The sequence below is a fragment of the Marmota marmota genome, unplaced genomic scaffold, assembly GCF_001458135.2.
Source record: "Marmota marmota marmota unplaced genomic scaffold, marMar, whole genome shotgun sequence".
Classification (NCBI taxonomy): Eukaryota; Metazoa; Chordata; class Mammalia; order Rodentia; family Sciuridae; genus Marmota; species Marmota marmota.
Genome location: NW_026000057.1, coordinates 7,897,406 through 7,917,197, shown reverse-complemented (window position 1 = coordinate 7,917,197; position 19,792 = coordinate 7,897,406). Strand labels below are relative to the sequence as shown.

General features: G+C 38.6%; 1 protein-coding gene across 13 annotated transcripts in view; it reads right to left on the bottom strand.

The window, feature by feature from the left end:
* The window catches only part of Dclk2 (doublecortin like kinase 2), a 126,230-nt gene extending 118,194 nt beyond the window's left edge, over positions 1 to 8,036 (bottom strand). For all 13 annotated transcript variants that reach the window (XR_007351344.1, XR_007351345.1, XM_048813497.1 and 10 more), the window contains exon 1: positions 7,656 to 8,036. Coding sequence is in view for 11 of the 13 variants with exons in the window: in XM_048813497.1 (XP_048669454.1) it covers positions 7,656 to 8,021 (366 nt within the window). In the remaining 2 variants the exon portion in view is untranslated. The remainder of the gene's footprint in view (positions 1 to 7,655) is intronic.
* Between the last annotated feature and the right edge of the window lie 11,756 nt (positions 8,037 to 19,792).

Here is a 19,792-nt window from a genome sequence, read left to right as displayed (position 1 = left end):
CCAGTTTCAGTACCAGCTGCAGAATTCCAAATAAGTTAGGTGATAACCTCTGTGCCTCAATCTTCTGACTGTAAAATGGGTATTTTGTTATTAGCTCTGAAGTTTGTTGTGAGGTGAATGGAGAATACTAATGTGAAGCATTAACATAACATAATCCCTGGCATAGAATTATGAGTTGCTATCAACTAACCTACCAATTAGCTATTAATCGTAGCATTATAAAATACACATGCAACAATACTGTAAATAAGCATTATTATAATCAATGAAAAAATGCACTTAAAATAAAAATAAAAGTGGACCTTGGGTGTCAAAAATAGGATATGTATAAAATTTCAGTTTCATGAACTAATTTTAGTGCAATCTGTATGCTCTACACAGGATTCCAGTTTACCCGTCAAAGGAACAATTAAGAGTTTGCAGTGATGTCATTTTTATCTCACCTACGCTTTACATTGCATAATTCATTGCAAGCTATAATTGTTTCTTTTAAACATCACTTGTAATGTGCAACTGCAATAACTACTTGACAGAATTTTAGTGTTTTTTTTCTACTTTCCCATTAAAAGGGAGAAAATAGTCAAGGTTGGGGGAAAACGCTTTACCAATAGGTATCAGAATGGCAAAATACAAAATAAAAATTAAAAAAGGACATCTAAATGTTTTCCTTTTACTTCTCACTTTTTAGATCACTCTTTGAAGAAAGGGGTTCACCAAATCAAAGATTAAGCCCTTCCCCATCTTTAATCCAAGGTAAATCTCCTTACATTAGGAATCAAAGAACAAAACAACATTTTCTCGTCCTCCCCACCTAAAAAATTCTATGGGTTGCTCTTAGTCTGGCCATTCCTGGTTAGGATAAAGTTTACATTCCTTGGCGTAGATCAGGGATATCCACACTTGGGCAATGTGAATGTCTCTAGTAAGACTAGACGAGAGTCGCCTAGATTTCTGTGATCTCCCAAAAGAATTGCATGCATTGGGAGCAGCATGAAAAGTAACCCCAATTTTGTCCTCATCTACTTCAAGGAGGAACAAAATCAGGATTAACCTTGAAAAGTATTTATGAATACATATCATTCAGTTTTTACGCAGCAATTTTTGAAAAGATGTTGCTTAACTGCAACACAGTTAGGTCATTAGAATGAGATGGACCCTCTGTCAGAAAATGGAAAGCCACAAAAGAAAACCAAGAAGCAAAATGATTACTATTCATATTATGGTATTCACGAAATGATTAAACTTTTTAACGAGTGAAGATGGAAACCTTCCTAACCTCTAAGATGGCTGATATGATGGAGGCACTCCGGGGCTTGTCATGCTCCCCAAAGAGGACCTACTGCACGTGGGTATCCCATGGCTGGCAGTCATCCCAAAGTCTGGAAGTGTTTTTTTCCCTTCAGCATCAACTGCAAGCAATTTCTGAGTCTGTTTTGCCTCTGCCCATGACAAGAATCAACTTGTTCCAAATTCCACAAAATGTTTCTTTTATGTTAAAAGTCTGTTTCTGGGAACGCTAAAAGCTAGGATTTTTTACACATGTGGACAAAAGCTGTATTTGGACCACTCAGTCCCTTAAAAGAATAAAGCCCCCCCCTTTTTTTAAAGAACTTTACCCGCTGCAGTTTATTATAATAAAGTTACTGACTTTCAAAAAATTTAAAGAGACTTGTTTTCCTATACAATCCTTCAAAAGTTCAAGGTTTTGATTTTTAAAGGCATGTAAGTGAAGTTTTTAATTCAGATTACTGCAATTTGAAAGAAAATCACAATAGTCACAACTTCTCTTTACAGATCACTTTCTAGGTATCTCATTTATGAACACATGGATTATATATTTAAAAAAAAAATCAACAGCCACCACATCACTTTTAAGTGTTAAATACTTGAAAACCCAAGATTAAATCATGATCCAAAATACTTCACTTTAAATACATGTAAAACCATTTGGCATGTCTTTACTTAATTCCCTGTAATGCTATACGACCCAACTGTGTGTCAGCCTCATGCAATAAAGACGGATTGAAATCCAAGCAACAAAGACTATAAACTGTGACATTCTAACACAGTTGAAGCCATCAGATAGTATGTGAACAGACAAGCTGTGAGGATAGTTCTGAAATAAAGTTCAACAGATAGCCTAACAATAAAGTTAATATTCAAATAACCAGTGTTTTCTTTTGAATCATTTCACTTACTCTAAATCAGGATTCCTGAACCTCAGCACTATTAGCACATGAGACCCCAAAGCATTATGTTGTAGCTGTGGTGTACAAGGTAGGATGGAGAATAGCACCCCTAGCCTCCATCCACCAGATGCCTATAGACCCCCCACACACACACTTCTAGAGGTGATGCCCAAAAAAAGTGAGTCCAAACATTGCCACATACCCCCCTCGGGACAAAGTGGCCACTGGCTGAAAACCATTGCTCTGTGCTAAAGAAAGCCAGGAATTAAAGATTAAATTCTAAAAGATGATTTTATTTAAAGTGATCTTATAAAGAGTTAAATTGCATGAGATAGTTGACCTGTCTAAGTCAGATCTTGTAAATGGAATCAAACTGAGCACATCCATTTTGAAGGAAGAAAATATTCAAGGCCCCTATTTTAACAACATAAATGCTACTTGGACATGGCACACCACATCTTCAATGCCCAAAGCTTTCAGGTCCAGAAAAGAGAACCAGGGCTTCTGAAAACTCATGCACAAGTCAGGATGGGATCAGTGGCTATTCATGATGAACTGCCCAAGAGACAATCATCTACCCTTGTGCTGAAGATCACATTAAGTTTATACAAAAACGAATCTGGAGAAAGTAACTGGAAAAGAACATAAAATTTAGGGCGGTGTAAAATGTTCTGCCAGGTCCTTTTAAATTTCTTTCTCTTCCCCAAAGGAAAGGTGTCTTTTTTCCCCTCCAGTTCTGGGGATTAAACCCAGAGCCTCATGCATTCTAGGCAAGTGCTCTACCACTGAGCTACACCCCAGCCCAAAACTATCCTTTTCTTAAGAATATCCAGAGAACAGATAGCTTAACACACCCACAGGGGAAAAAATCATTTTATGGAAGGAAAAAATAGAATCAAAATGAACACTATCAATAAAAGGTTTGCAATAAACATAAAACAATTCTTTATGCTATTTTAAAGCATGATTCAATGTTCTTTGCTCTACTTAGAACACACATCAACCAAAAACAGACTTAAAGAGTTGAAGAATAGCAATTCCACCTATGATACTACACTAAGAAACTACCCCAAAAACTATAGCTTTTTAAGGATGCCTGGCACTCCAAAGTAGTGTCTATAAAAATCAAATCTGTAATTTTTCCAAAGAAATAAATTAAAGTTCAAAAACCTCATTTTTCTTTGTACATGGAAAACAGTGACAAAAGTGTTACCTGTAACATGTTATAGTCACCAAAATTTCAAAGAGTAACTCGTTGTTTAAATTTTACGAGAAAAGTGGAAATCAGAACATGAAATGCTTGATTTCTGATGGCAACTATAGTCTCGTTCCCTTCTGAACTAGTTTTTTAAAAACCTACTTTTAACACAAACCTGAAAACATAGTTCAGACTTGTTTCTTGGTCTTTCCATTTAACATTTTCTCACATCTTCAGATATTCACCTCAACAGTTTCAATGGCTAGTATCTATGTATTCTACTGTAATGCCATTTAACTGTGTTCTCATTTGAGAATTTTAAACTGTTTCTAATCTTTTGCTTTAATGCTGAGATGAATATTCTTATGCAAAGTATGCTTGCATCTTTGGTTATTAAGGATAATTTCTAAAGTAAATTTAAGTAATTCAAATATTAAGAACATTGTAGTAATACATGTTAACAAACTGCTTTTCATAAATATCATACTTCCAGCCAGGCATGGTGGACCATGCCTATGGTCCCAGCGGCTTAGGAGGTTGAGGCAAGAGGATTACAAGTTTGAGGCCTGCCTCAGCAACTTCCTGAGGCCCTAAGCAAGTCAATGAGATCCTGTCTCAAAAAATAAAAAGGGCTGGGGATATGGATCAGTGGTTAAGCGTCCCTGGGTTCGATCCACAGTACAAAAAGAAAAAAAAATTATATTTCCATCACCATTTGAGAATGCCAAATCTTTGAATATTCAAAAATACTGGACATTTTCTTTCTTAAACTTGTCAACTTTACATATTAAAAATATCTCAAGTTGGGGTGGGGGTATGGGGGCAAGAAAGATGGTGGAATGAGATAGACATTACTACCCTAGGTACATGTATGACTGTACATATGATGTGACACTACATGGTGTACAATCAGAGAAATGAAAAGTTGTGCTGCAATTGTGTACAATGAATCAAAAATGCATTCTGCTGTCATATATGTCCAATTAAAATTAAAAAAAAAAAAAAACCTTCACAGCTTTAATTCACCCTTTTATTAGTAAAACAATTTTGTTCAACATTGGTTTGGGATAGGAGGATTAAACCCAGGACCTTATGCATGCTAAGCAAATGCTCAACCACTCACCTACCACCCTGGGCCCTTGAATTGTTTCCATGTTTATTATTTATAATTCTGCTTTTTCAAATTGTCTGTTTTGGGCTTGGGAGGCTTCATGGGTTCAAAGTCAGCCTCAGCAAAAGCGAGGCACTAAGCAACTCAGTGAGACCCTCCCTATCGCTAAATGAAGTACAAAATAGGGCTGGGGATGTGACTTAGTGGTCAAGTGCCCTTGAGTGCAATCCCCAGCACCTCCGCTCCCCCCGCACTCCGAAAAAAATCATCTGTTCTGACTTTCATCCATTTTTCTATCATAACAGTTTTTCATATTAAGTTATAGCTCAATATAAAAGCATGTAATCCTTGACATCCAGAAAGTTTAAATTTTTAATGTTGTCCAACCCATCAACCTTTCCCTTTGTAATTTTCCTACTACTTTCATGCTTAGGAAATCCTTTCCCATTTCAGTATCATTTACTAGTATTTGTTTTTAAAGTTCTTTTGTTTTACTTTGACATCTCAATTTTTAAAACACCTGGAATTTATTTGCGGTATGGTATGAGGATGATGATTTAATATCTGGTGGAATGAGAGCCCATTAATCATTATTTACAAAATTTTCCTGCCTATTTTTCCAGATTAACTTCTGAAATCACTTTTCCAGGGTTCCCATTCCCCACCCAAATCTCATTTAGTTTCTTACTAAAATTACATTAAAGAATAAACATCGATAGGGAAGAATATCAAAAACTGATGCTATCTTGGAGTTAATTCTTGTAAGAATACTTCCAGTATTATATTTGTTAAGCAATATTTTGGCTTTTTACTTTAGACAGGAAAAATTTTTTAGTATATTAAAGAAATCACTTTCTATATTCAATACTAAACCTTGACCTGAACATATATTTTGTATTTTGCTGAATTCCTTTTAAACATCATTTTAGCACATCTTTGCACTATTACACTTTATCCTACATTCTCAACATAAAGAGGTTTCTTAATAAATAGGACACAAACCTTTAACTGCTGGCCTCCATCCTACTCTTCCCACTGCTTTATTCTGAATATGATGATGGCTTTGAGTTGTTTGTGCTTCAGTGAACATTTTTACATTTGTAGTCTGGAGTCTTTTTGAAGAGAATTTTCTGTATAACTCTTAACATTTCAATGGCTACTATGAATTAGATGTTCAATTTCATTATTTATATTTTCCCTGAATATTATTCATTTGGAGGTCTCTGAATTCGAGTTTTCTTATTTGAAATCTCATCTGCAATTACTGTTTACATGCCTTTTTCCCCCTCAATTTAGTATAATTTGGTTTTTATTCTCCTTTTGGTTAGACATTTTAAATATCTATCTCTATTCTTCCCGTCTTCCTTGTGCCCATCAAGAACAAACTGATTTACTGTATCTCCTTTTTATTCCTGTGGTCTAATTTATTTTCACTTACATGTTAGTGAATCTTGAGGCATTCTGTGTCCTATTGTGATATTAACTCCACTATACAAAGTATTTATTTTCATTAATACTGTAGACTTATTTGGGGCAGGCAGCTATGAAACATATACCTTCTAAACACTAATAAACTAGAGCATTCTAATCTTACCATATTCTACCGTGGGCTTCAAAATCTATTTTTTATTTATTTTTGGTGTTGAGGATTAAACCCAGGGTCTCACACATGCTAAGCATGTACTCTACCACTGAGCTACACCCTCAGCCCCCAGAATCTATTTTTAAAATTTTGTTAATGTTGCAGAAGACAGCCTACTAACTAGATCTGGTCTTGGAAATAAGAAACAATTTTAATTGTGTTTTTCTAGAAGACACTGCTGCAGTATTTTACATTATTTTCTTTTATATATATTCTTAGCATTACAGGAGCCAAACATTTAAAAAACAAATGTTGGGGAAATAGACAAATTTAATACATTGAAAATTAAAATTTTTCAAACAATGTATGTAATAAATGAATATATGTATGTAATATTTAACTTTATGGAAATTGGCGAGCCATGTTTCTTTTTAGAAAAGAGAATCAGTTTGTGGCAAAATGCAATATTTGTGTAACTATTACTCATGCCTCCTCCCAATGTGCCCAAGTTTTTTTTTTGTTTTTTGTTTTTTGTTTTTTTTTTTGAGAGAGAGAGAGAGAGAGAGAGAGAGAGTTTTTAATATTTATTTTTTAGTTTTCGGCAGACACAACATCTTTGTTTGTATGTGGTGCTCAGGATCGAACCCGGGCTGCGCGCATGCCAGGCGAGCGCGCTAACGCTTGAGCCACATCCCCAGCCCCTGTGCCCAAGTTTTTGAAGTTCCTCAGATTCCCTGATACATTGTTACCACAATTTGACTTGCATTTTCCTGGGCAATTGGTATTCATGTTTCAGATAAGCTAACTGCCTCCACTGTTCCCTACCAAACTTACATGAACATTCCCATGAAAAGTACTTTCTTGTTAATGCATTCTCTCTCTCTCTCTCTCTCTCTCTCTCTCTCTATATATATATATATATATATATATTATATATACATATATATAGGAGAAGAAGCTTTTCAGGGGCTGGGGTTGTAGCTCAGTGCTAGAGCACTTGCCTAGCACATGCGAGGCTCTGGGTTCAACTCTCAGCACTGCATGTGAACAAATAAATAAAAATAAAAATCCATTGACAACTAAAAAATATGTATTTTTTTTTAAAGCTTTTGGTCTTGGGTTGTGGCTCAGTGGCAGAGTGCTTGCTTTGCACATGTGAGGCACTAGGTTCAATCCTCAGCACAACATAAAAATGCATAAAAAAAGATGTTGTGTCCATGTATAATTAAAAAAATATTTTTTTAAAAAAAGAGGCTTTTCTCAACATGCTACCTTTAGTTCGGACTTCTGTGATACCCAAGCCAACAGACTTTACTAACCAACAGTTGTTATTCATAAGATCCCTCCCTCAATGTACACCTTTCCCTCAGCAGTCTACATTTTCCCTTCCACTAGCCAGAGCAGCATATACACATTTGAGATACCCAGAGAACTGCAAGCCACTCGTGCATGTGGATGCAAATACACACATAAGAGCAGGGCCACTAGAATTATTTTTGTTGTTGAATAATAAAACTGACACCACACAGGGAGTTTAAAAGAAAGGTGGAGAGGTGGAGGCAGGAAGCATCTCACCTGCTTTCCATCCAAGGTGCAGAGCCTCTTGACCACTCCCGAGTCTAGCTTAATGGCTTCGGTGATATCAGTCAAGACCTGTTCAAAGGAATGAGCAGTCTTTTTATTCAGAAGGATCCGCACGGCTTTTCTAGGCTTCACTCCGCTTCGAATCACAGTCACTAACTTGGGTTTGATGAAATCTTTACTTTCTTTGACTTCACTCTTCACAGAGGTGGTGGCGGCCAAGGTTCGGGGCATCCCACCCTTGATGTTCACAGACCAGTTCGGATTAATATTTTTGGTGTAATCGACTTTACGGAATGGTTCGTTGGATGCACACACGTAGCTCTCACCTAAAAAAGCAAAAATTAATTTCATTAGCATTGATTATCCCCATCACAGGCACATTTGGGGGGAGTGGGGGAGTTGTGAAGAACAGCTGCTTGTAACCCACGAACTGAACTCCTGAGCTTAGATTCACCACGAGAGCAAGTGCTGCGCCCTTTTCCTTGGGTCCTCTCCCACCCCCTTTCTTTTAAAGGGTATCTAGATCAGCTTCAAAGAATAAGGTGGATTGTAGGGTAAAAAGAACCAGTCCAAGAAATTAAAGCAAGCTCTATTATTTTGACCAAATTGTGTCACTTTGGATCATTCATTTCTGCACACTTTGACTCTCAGTGTCATTAGCCACAAAGGTGAAACAGCTGACTTGGCCGAATTCTAAAGCCCTTCTTCATTTTCAGAGCCTAACAAGCTTAACTGCATTCTGTTATTTTATTATCTTTAATAAATAAAAACTATTTTCTTTCTTCCAATTATAGATTTCAGTCCAAATGAAAATCACTATGTCTGCCCAAAGCTGACTAAATTATACCCTCATAGGATCGTTTATTCAACTAGTGAAGCACCGTGAAACTGAAAGAAGAGTTTTGGCAGCTCAAAGAAACATCTCAGATATATGTTTTTAGGAATATACATTTAAAATTACTTGTAAGTTTAAATAGACAAGCTTTTCCACACCTACTTAAATAGAAGAGGATATTAAATAGTCAAAATGATGTGTTCTTTATTCATGAAACTTCTTCATTTTTATTAAGTATAACATAAATGTTATTCTATTTGTCAATTGGTTTGTCAGTGTTTATTAATTCTTGAATTTTCAAAATATCCAAAATTATATGTCAAGATGCCATAATTTTTTTTGGGGGGGGGGAAACTCAGAAGTCACTCAGTTTTTTGAGTCTTTTGGCTTTTTCAAACACAAGAAGATTAAATATAAGATTTTCTCCAAGAGGGCTGGGGGTGTGGCTCAGATGGAGAGCACTTGCCAAGCATGTGTGAGGCATTGGGTTCAATTCTCAGCACTGCAAATAAATAAATAAGTGAATGAATAAAATAAAGGTCCATCAACAACTAAAAAGAAAATTATTTTGTATATGTATGATTTTCTAAGATATAATTTTAAAACTATTCATTATTTTTTTACATATTCAGTATTAGACTCACTCTTAATTTTATATGAGCCTTAAAGTTATAAATGCTTAAAACAGAAACCAAAATCATGAAAGAATTCCTGAGGAAACCCTATTAATATTAGTATCATATTTAAGTATTATCATAATGTTCTTAAAATCCTGATTAATGGAGAACTTTAGAATCTCCCAAAGGCACATGAATAATTCAGTAACAGATCAGTCATATAAGGAGGATTTAAAAAGGATTTAAAAAGAAAAGCAATGTCTTTTATTTAAAGGTATAATTATAACACTGCCCAAGATAACTAGGGAACCAATCATAGGCTTTAACATTTCTATACCACTAATCTGAAATCTAGTCCAACCTCCACCATTTAAAGATTTTTCACCTCTGTAGAGTCATTTAAATTATTTTTCACAGTATGATCATCTGAGAAAATGGCATATAATTTTAAAAATAGGTATCACTTAATAAAACTCTATCACATGGATGCATTAATGAGAAAAAACTGTCACATCAAAAAGCTCTTACCAGACCTGGTGATGTAGCTCAGTGACACAGTGCTTGCCTAGCATGTGCAGGGGACCCTGGGCTCAGTCCCCAGTACTGGGGTAGGGGGAACTCTTACTATTTTATGTATGATAAAAAATTTCATTGTATATTCTGATCCAAAATATAAGATGGAAGAGTAAAAGGAATCCTAGCAATTTCTCTTTTTAAGAGCAGGGAGAAGTCGGTGAGCTCCAGGAAAACATTTTCCAACATTCAAAGAGAAAAGAACAATGGTAAAATGAAACAAAACAAGAACAAATTCAATACGTCACATTTCCTTGATCAATCAGTCCCTGCACAGTTGACCTATCAATCTGGAGAGTCGATTTTTAAATGTATCTGAACGCAGTTTCCTTACATGGGTTCAGAATGAGCATAGGTAAAGGAAAAGCTGTCACAGGTGCAGTTACAGGTAAATGCTAACCCCTTCCTCTCTTCCCTCGTCCTTCATGGTACTTCTGTTGCAGGGAGAGAGAAGTGCTGAGGGCTGAACTCAAGCAAATTATATCCCATGCCTTTGTGATTATGTCAAAATATACATATCCTGATGTTGTGTATAAAAAGAATCAATTAAAAAACCTCATAGGCTGGCTCTATAATACATTGTGAAATGAGGTGGCAAATGCCTAAAAAATAAGCCCTCACCACCTCCTGAATCCGTAGCAGACACAAACCATAGTGCTTCTGGTAAGCCTAGACTCCTCAGTATGCACAGAGTACCTACTATGCACCAGCTCTCATACCTCTCAGGCTCAGTCTTGTGCTTTTGTCAAATGGTACCTACGTTCCTAAGGAGCAGATGACAACAGCCACCAAGAGAATAAGCCAGCTTCCCTTATGTCCCCACTTGTTTAATCAATCTTCTGATCATAATGTTGTCAATTACACGTATCTGCCCACAGGGAGAGAATATGCTGACAAAATAAGTTAAGATGTTAATAAATAATAAGTGAATGTGAATGGAATAAATGAACATTGTCTGTTAGATACCAGGCACCCATAAAACGGATCAGAGGTAATCAGTCCACCCTCCACCCAGACTCCCGGCACTGAAGGACTCTGCCTGAGGATTAGTTCCTCCCCTGCCAACTGCGGTCTCCCCTTCCTCCCAGCCTGCTGAGGAGCTTCACTCCTACTCAGCAGACACCCAGCTGTCATCCTCCCCCCTCTGGCTTCCCTCCTTGCGTACTATGTTCTGACATCACATTCTGTCCACTCTACCTCCTAAATAGACCTCAAAATGCTCTTCCTCTCTTACCGCTGCCCACCACTCACATCCTACCTGGATCCAAGCAAGAGTCTTCTGTTTTCTACTCATTCCCCAGAAGTGTGAAGTTTTCCAAATGGCGGTACAGCCTATGCTACTTACTCAGCTGAAAAAGCACATCCTAAAGTGACGAGTCTTGACAGACTGATAAAATGTTATATATTAGTCAATTTTTCACTGCTATAACAAAATACTTGAGGCAAGGTACTTTATGAAGAAAAGATTTATTTAGCTCCTAGTTCTGAAGGTCCAAGAACATGGCATCAGTTCTGCTCAGCTCTGATGGGGCCTCATGAAGAGAACATCACAATGGTGGGAGTACACGTAGAAGAGATCACATGGCAAGAAAGGAAACCAGAGACCTAAAAGAGTCAGTCTTGTTCTTTTACAAGAACTCACTCTCTAAGGACCTACTCTACAAATCCAGCACTAATCCCTTAGGTGGTGCCCCCAGCAACCTAAACACCTCCCCTTAGGCCCTACCTCTTCAAGGCTCCTCCACCTCTTAATATTGCCACAGTGTAGACCAAGCATCTAACTTGTGAACCTCTGGGGGACGCGCTCAAACTCTACAAGAGAGTTTTAATCTTTGCCAATACATGTTACAACTGCACTCTCCAAAACATGAATAAAAATATAGAGGTAGGAGGGTATTATAAATTTTATAATATATATAAAATATACACATATATTTTATATACATACATTGTGTGTGTGTGTGTGTGTGTGTGTGTGAGAGAGAGAGAGAGAGATATGAAGCTGCTCCTGACTTCAGGAACTGACCTGACTTTCACAGCTGTACATCACTGTTACTACAAACTGGTCCCACACAGGCCATTTTGTTCTGTTGGGCCTAATCTCACAGAAGATCTGCATTCAAATGAAGTCACTCTGAGACAAAGACAAAGCAACGCAAAAACAAGGTCCCCCTGCAACCCACAGGACCAGACGTCCCTCTTCACACAGAGTGATGGCCTCTTCTTGGTCAATCTAGTCTGCCTACACTACAGACAGACATTCCACCACACAGTCACCTTGCTCCTCACCCTGCTTTCTCAGACCAGTCCTAAAATTACCAAACCCAGGCCTAAATCCTACAACAGGGTTAGGGTTCTAAAGCCCTTTTCTCATGGTGTCCTATAACATACAGATTTCTCATTGCAAACAGTGATAAGCCCAACTTGTTAGACCACAGGTATGCTCCTGGTAGTCTTTGGCTAAAGAGAATTAAGATACGTATATACATTTTCTCATTGTCCTCCTCCTTTTTTGATAAGATTGGGGAGAAATCATTTTACAAATTTTGATCATGAGACTACTACATACAGAGGGGTTTCTTTCTGTACTGAGAGAGGATGAGTAGAAGTGTAAAATACCTATATGACCTAATTATTTTCAAGTATGGTATAGAATAAAGTCTTTCTTCAATTTCCTTTAAGAGTTCCTCCAGTGTCTGGTGCCATGGTATATGCTTAGAATTCCAGCAACTTGGGAGGCTGAGGCAGGAGGATCACAAGTTTGAGGCCAGCCTCAGCAACTTAGTAAGGCCCTGTCTCAAAAATAAAAAATGAAAAGGGCTGGGGATGTAGCTCAGTAGTACATCAGCCCTGAGTTCAATCTCTAGTACCATTAAAGAGAAAGGGGGAAAAGAAAGATTCTCTCCAGTGGTACAGCTATGGCTTCTTCCCATTGACATCTGTTCAAAGACACTCTGCATTACTTCATATTCAGCACATTGACAGACTGTCTAAAATTATGTAATACAATCTGAATATCTGTGTAGGAGGCTATTAACTTTCATCCTTCTTCAACCAAATGAACTTCCTATTGGAGAGGCAAGAGGCTAATAAAAGCTACAATTTCTCCAATTTCTTGCTCTCTGTGAACCCTCCCCCTTACCATTTCCTCCTGTGCCAACTCCTCCCACCTCCTCCCCCTCCTCAGTGATGGCAAAGCTCTTCTCCTTTTTAAAGCTAAGGAAGGTCCTTCCCTCCCCTCATACTGAGACTTCAGAGCCATTGCTCTTCTCTCTTCCCTAACTGGACAGACTCTCAGATTACAGAAGTGTTTCTCTCCTTAAAACAACCCTCCCCTCTCAGCTCATCCCACTGGGCTGCCTGCACTCCCGGGGAAGAGCAGTCCTGGTCAATTTTCCACTGCATCCCACCATTTGCTCTCAAGCCACAGCAACATCTCCCGCTCCCTGCACTCCACTGGCTGAAACGGTGCTCACCTGATCTCCAAGCACTTCCCTCCTGACAAACGCAAAGCACGTCCTTCTAACGTCACCTGGTGTCTTCTGACACCAGTTCTGTCGAGTTCTTCCCTTGCCGTCTATGATCCAACGTCTTTGAGTTCACCTCTTAACTCCGAGGTCACACCTGCTCAGTGTGCTTCCTCTCCATGGCCCCATGCATCCCTCATCCTTAGACTTACCTGGGCTGTGGCATCTAAGCCCAGGCCTCAACCATCACCTGTACTCTAAAGACTCAAATAACGAAGGCATCTCCTGCCTAGACCTTCCTCTTGAGTTCAAATCATAAGACGTCTCTATCTAGGTCATCTATGGGCATCTCACATGCCACTTTGCCCAACTTCATGCTCACTGCCACCTTGACCTTGACCTCAGACGACTTTTTAGAATCCCCAACTTACTAAATGAAATGAATAGAGTCACCCAAGCAGGAACCCAGACTCCCACTTCTCTGCCTCCTTTCCCCACATTCAATAGAATGCAAACCTGTTGACACCTCTGGAAAGCAGCTCATTTCACTCTTCTCCTATACCCAGGCCTCACCCACTCATCCTTCACAAAGCTGTCACAGCAAGTTTTAGAAATGTAGATCTGATGTCCTTTGTCTCACTACTGCCCTTAGAATAAAGGCCAAACTTTTCAGCATATCACACACTTTCAGCCTTATCTCCCACCACTTCCCAAGGGTTCTTAAATTAGTATCTATTGCAGTCCATTGTGGGTTGCCATAACAAAATACCTGAGGTTGAGAACTTCCTAAAGAAAATAAAGAGGTTTATCTGGCTCAATGTGAGGTGGCTCCAACCAGTTGGTCTTTGGTCAGGGCCTTATGGCTTTGTCACAACAATGCAGATGGCATCACATGGCAAGAGCCCATGCAAGAGAGTTCACATGGTAAGATAGGAAGAAAGTGACCAGGTGGGACCAAGGTCACATTTTTTCCTTTCTTTTTTGTCTCTCTCTCTCTCTTTTTTTTTTTTGTGGTACTGAGGATTGAACCCAGGGACTCACACATGCTAGACAAGCATTACATCCTCAACTTTTTTTAAATTTTATTTTGAGACAGGGTCTCACTACGTTGCCCAGGCTGGCCTCAAACTTGTGATCCTCCTGCCTCAGCCTCCCAAGTGGCTGAGATAACAGGTGTGCTCCACTGTGCCTGGCTAGGCTCATTTTATAACAACCCACCCTCATGGAAACTAAGTTGTCCTGCCACAACTATGTGGATCTCTTCGGAGGGTAGTACCCCCTGCCCTGATTATCTCTCTCAAGTGTCCCACCATCTCAACCCTGGTGCTTGGGGAATTAAGCCTTGGCATGAGTCTCAGGGGTGACAAACCACAGCAGGGTCATGCAGGTGTATATGCAATTTCCTTCCAAACTTATCATACCTCTTATCCCGACTCCTTCCTGTTTATTCCATGCCCTCTTCCTCCTCTTTTTTTTAACTGACCACCAAAATTAACTGTCCCTGCCAAGGAACTTTCACACACTGAATGGATTTTAAATTGGTTTGATAACTTAGGCAAAACAGGTTGGCATTATCTAACACTACGTTATCAATATCCTAAAATTTACTGAAGGAAAAAAAAAAAACTCAGAAATTCATGCACAATGGCACAGTCCATCACCCACATCCACAGAAGTACTGCACTGCTTACAGCCAGGGGCCAACACACATGTCCGACGGGAGGTGAATGGACATATGGGGAGGGGTGTGTGGTCATTTAATGGACTACTACACAGTAATGACAATGGACAAATTAAAGTTATGTGCAACAACCTGAATGAATTTGAGAAATGACTGCTAGAATTGGGTCTGGAATGTCCCCTAAAGGTTCACGAGTTCAAGGCTTGGTTGGCCGGCTTGGTGCTATTGGGAGATAGTCGAACCTTTAAGAGGTGGGGCCTCCTGGGTCTTTGGTAGTGTCCCCTAGAAGGGAATACTGGAACCCTGCCCCTTCTCTCTTTTATTCCCCAGCCACTATGAGGTGAGCGGCTTGCTCCACCCACCATGGCTCTCCGCCAGGATCTGCTGCCTCACCAGGGGTCCAAATGGAGCCATCAACCAAGGATGAAAACTGCCAAAACCATGAGTGAAAATAAACCTTTACTCTTCATAAATTGTTTTCAGGTATTCTGTTGTAGTAACAGGAAGCTGATTAACACAACAATGGTGAGCAAAAAGTGACAAATGAATATATTCAGTAGGATTCTATTTCTATAGAATTCAAAACAGAAAAAATAAACTATATACTTACTAGGGATGCCTTCATAAGTGGTAAAAAAATAAAGAAAAGCAAGAGCCAAGCTTCTGTTATTTGGGGGGAGAAAAGAGTTGTAACTGGCAGCAATATTCTATTCTTGTCATGGTTGGTAATCACAAAAGTGTTAATTCACTGGGCTATGCATTTGTTTTATGAGCTGTGTATATATTATATCTAATAACTGAAAATAAAATTTTAATATTACATCACTCTTAGAGGGTCCTTCTGTACACTGAGCTTATGATGCATTAATTTCTCATTAGCATTCTTTATCTGTGACCAAAAAATAAATAAAAAAGTGTCTGAGCCCACTCTTTATCTTTGTCTTCCAGAGGTTCTTAATGGAGAATTTCTTTAAAAGTCAGCTGATTCTGCAGCATAAGCACACAAGCCCAAGCCTCCTCACCCCAGTTCAACTGAAACAGAATCGTTGGAAGATGAGACCTGAACATGTGGGGAAGGTTTTCTAGTTTCACAGGTGACTTTGAAAACAATCTCTGGTTACAAACCACAACTCAGACTGGAATTTCCTTCCAAAAACTAACTGTACCTTCTTCATAGTACTATCACCTGGCACTTAGTACCTTGTATACAACAAGCACTAAAAAGATGTTTGTCAGGCTGGGGATGCAGCACAGTGGTAGAGCCCTTGTCTAACATGCACCAGGCCCTGGGTCCAATCCTTAGCACCACAGGAGAAAAAAAAAAAAAAAAAGATATTTGTCAGAATAATGATGAAATTGCATTATATCCAAGATAAACATTCCAAATGCTAATGCATTTGCACTGTTTCTAGATAAACTATGTGCACAGTACAGTTATTTACTGATCCTGGGAGGCTCAGGGTCAAGCTCCCAGAGAAGCTCCTACATGGGAGACTCTTAGGTCATGTCAGATTGTCAAAAGGCAAGAGGACCGGGCACATGCCTGTAATCCCAGTGGCTCACAACTCAGCAAGACGCTGTCTCTAAATAAAACATAAAAGGCGTAGGGATGTGGTTAAGTGCCCCTGTGTTCAATCCCTGGTACAAACAACAACAACAGCAACAAACAAACCAACCCGCAATAGGAGGGGTTGGGGTGTAGCTCAAAGGTAGAGTGCATGCTTAACATAAGGGGGAACATGGGTTTGATCCCCAGCATCCCTTAAAAAAGCGGGGGGCAAGAATCTAGGAAGCAGCCATCTAGCAAAGCCAACAGGAATAAGAAATGCCTAATACCTACCAATATTTTTTTTTTCACTTCAGACCACTAAAACATCAAACGTCCAGGGCATTCTGTAGACTAATAAATGTAGTGCCTTTTAATCAACAGAATATACGTGTGTTTTTACACGCACATTTCCAACAACTACATTACAGTAATTCCTCAACATTTAAAGATCTTGACTTACTGTCAGATACTAAGCACCTGTCAGGTGTATGGTCTGCCTTTTCACTCCCTTGAGTCTTGGCTGTGATGAACTTTCTAACGTAATGTGGTCCCACCTGTCTATTTTTGCTTTTATTGCTTATGCTTTGCAGGGTTGGAGGGAATGTTTATTTTCTTCTAGGAGTTTTATAGTCTCAGGTCTTAGATTTACATTTTCACTGTTTTTTTTTTGGGGGGGGAGGGCGGGGCATGGTGTAAGGATGCAATTTCATTCTTTTGCATGTGGGCATCAGCTTTCTTCAATGACATTTGTTGAAGACTCTGCCATTCTTTACTGTGTATTCGACACACTTACTAAATATCACTTGGCTGTACGTTTGTGGGTTTATTTCTGGGTGCCTATTTAGTTCCATGGTCTATATGTCTGACTTTATGCCAATATTACACCATCTTAATTACCATATGTTTGTAATGTATTTTAAAATCAGGAGGTGTGATGGCTCCAGCCAGCTTTGCTCCTGTTTCTCTAGACTAACAGGATTTTGATTTTGATAGGGATTGTACTGAATCTGTACTCCACTTTGGGTGATGTGAAAATTTTAACATTATGTCTTTTAATTCATGAACACAGGATGTCTTTCCATTTACTTGATAAAAGAAAGAAAACAACGTTTTGTGGTTTTAAAGTATAAGTCTTTCACCTTCTGGGTAAGTTTATTCCTAAGTATTTTTAATGTGATTTCACATGGGTTTGCTTTAAATTTTCTTTTTAGATAGTTCATTGTTAGTATACAAAACAACCCATTTTTGTATATTGATTTTGAATCCTGTAGCTTTACTGAATATATTTATTATAATAATTTTTGTGGGGTCTCTGAGGTTTTTCTACGTATAAATCATGTCATCTGCAACAGGTAATTTTACTTCTTCCTTTCTGATGTGTGTGTGTGTGTGTGTTTTAACTTTCTCTTGCTAGGACTTTCAGCACTACATTGAATATTTGAGTGCCAAGAATGAACACCCTTGCCTTTTTCCTAATCTTAGAGGAAAAACTCTCTTTTTCACCATTGAGTATGATGTTGACTGTGGAATTTTTATTTATGTCCTATTATTTTGAAGCAAATTTCTTCAAATCTAGGTTATTAGCATTTTTATCATAAAAAGGTATTGAGTTTTCTCAATATTTTTCAATGCAATTTTTATCCTTCAATCTCCAAATATACATAAATAGTTTAAAAAAACTAATCCAATTAGAAAATGAGTGAAGAATTTGAATAGATATTTCTCCAAAGACAACATGTAAATGACCAACAGGTATATGAAAAGATGCTTGACTTCACTAATAATCACACAAATGCACCTAAAACCACAATGGTATATCAACTCATTCCTATTACAATGACCACCAACAGGCCTGGGCGGTGGGGGAGGGGGTTAGCTAAAACATAACAAGTATCAGAGAGGATACAGAGAAATCAGAACCTAGTACACCGTTGGTGGGAACAGAAAATGGCAAGGCTGCTATGGAAAACAGTTTTCTCAAAAATTAAACATATACCATCCTATAATCCAACAATTCTACTTCTGGGTACACATCCAAAAGAACTGAAAGCAGGGGCTCAGCCAGGCATGGTGGTGCACATCTGTGATCCCAGCAACTTGGGAGCTGAGACAGGAGGACCACAAGTTGAAGGCCAGCCTCATCAACTTAGCAAGACTCTGCCTCAAAAAGAATAAAAAAGATATATAAAGGGCTGAAGATGGAGCTCAGTGGTAGAATACACAGTGTGCAATCCCCATGAGGAGGAGGAGGAGGAGGAAGAGGAGGAGGAGAAAGTAAGCAGGGACTCAAACAGGTATTTGTAAGCCCACATTCAAAGCAGCAGCATTATTCACAATGGCCAAGATACGGAGACAACAAAGATACCCAGCAATAGATGAACACAAAGAAAATGTGATGGAAACAACAGAATATCATACAGAATGCTATTCAGCCTTAACAAAGAGGAAATCCTGCCACGTGCAATACAACACGGATAAACCTGAAGACACATGTAGGTGAAACAGGCTAGATAGAGTAGGAAATACTCCATGGGTCCACTCACAGGAGATCTGCAACAGCCAACCTTAAAATGGACAGTAAAATGGTGGTTTCCAGGGGCTGAGGAGGGGGAATTGGGGAGCTGCTGTCCTACAGGTATAAAGTTTCAGTTATGAAGATGAGTAAGTTTAGAGATCTGCTCTACCACACTGTGCCTATAGGTAACAATACTGTGTTACACATGTAAAAAATCTGTTATGAGGGTGGATCTCATTTTAAGCTTTCTTAACCCAATTAAAAAAAAAAAAAAAAAAGCTTACTGTTAGAAATGACAAATGGCTACCTGCAGTCTTATATAGGAAATTCCAACGTCAGCAGTTTTAGCCTACTTTCCTATCAGTTAGAGTCTCTCATTCCCCTGTTTAAGTATTTACATTAATTGCTCAACACTGCTAACTAATTTGAAATTACAAATGATCCTGACATTTGTGGCAGAAATTCAGTTTCACGAGATTTGGATACAAATGATACCTAACTCATAGAGTGGAAGCAAATACTGAAAGAAAAATCTGTTTACAAATCCAAAGTACAAAGACTCTTCATGCTTACAGAAAAGGACACACAAATATGGTCATGAAGAAAAGGGACGATGAAGGAAAGAAAACCTGGGCAGACACTTAAGGTCTAATACCAACAAAATCTCAGGACCCTAAATGCTTTCCCAACTTCCAAAACTAAGGAAAATACTGCTTCCAAAAGAATGCAACCAAGGAAAATACATTCAGGAATGCCTGCATCTCCAACATTCGATGCCTCTCAAGTGCAACATTTGAGATACTGGGTGCACTATGCTTCAACGTGCATATCTCCACCGCAAGCAGTTCCCACGCCCAGCTGGTTAAGAAAAATACACAGTGGGGGAAAAGA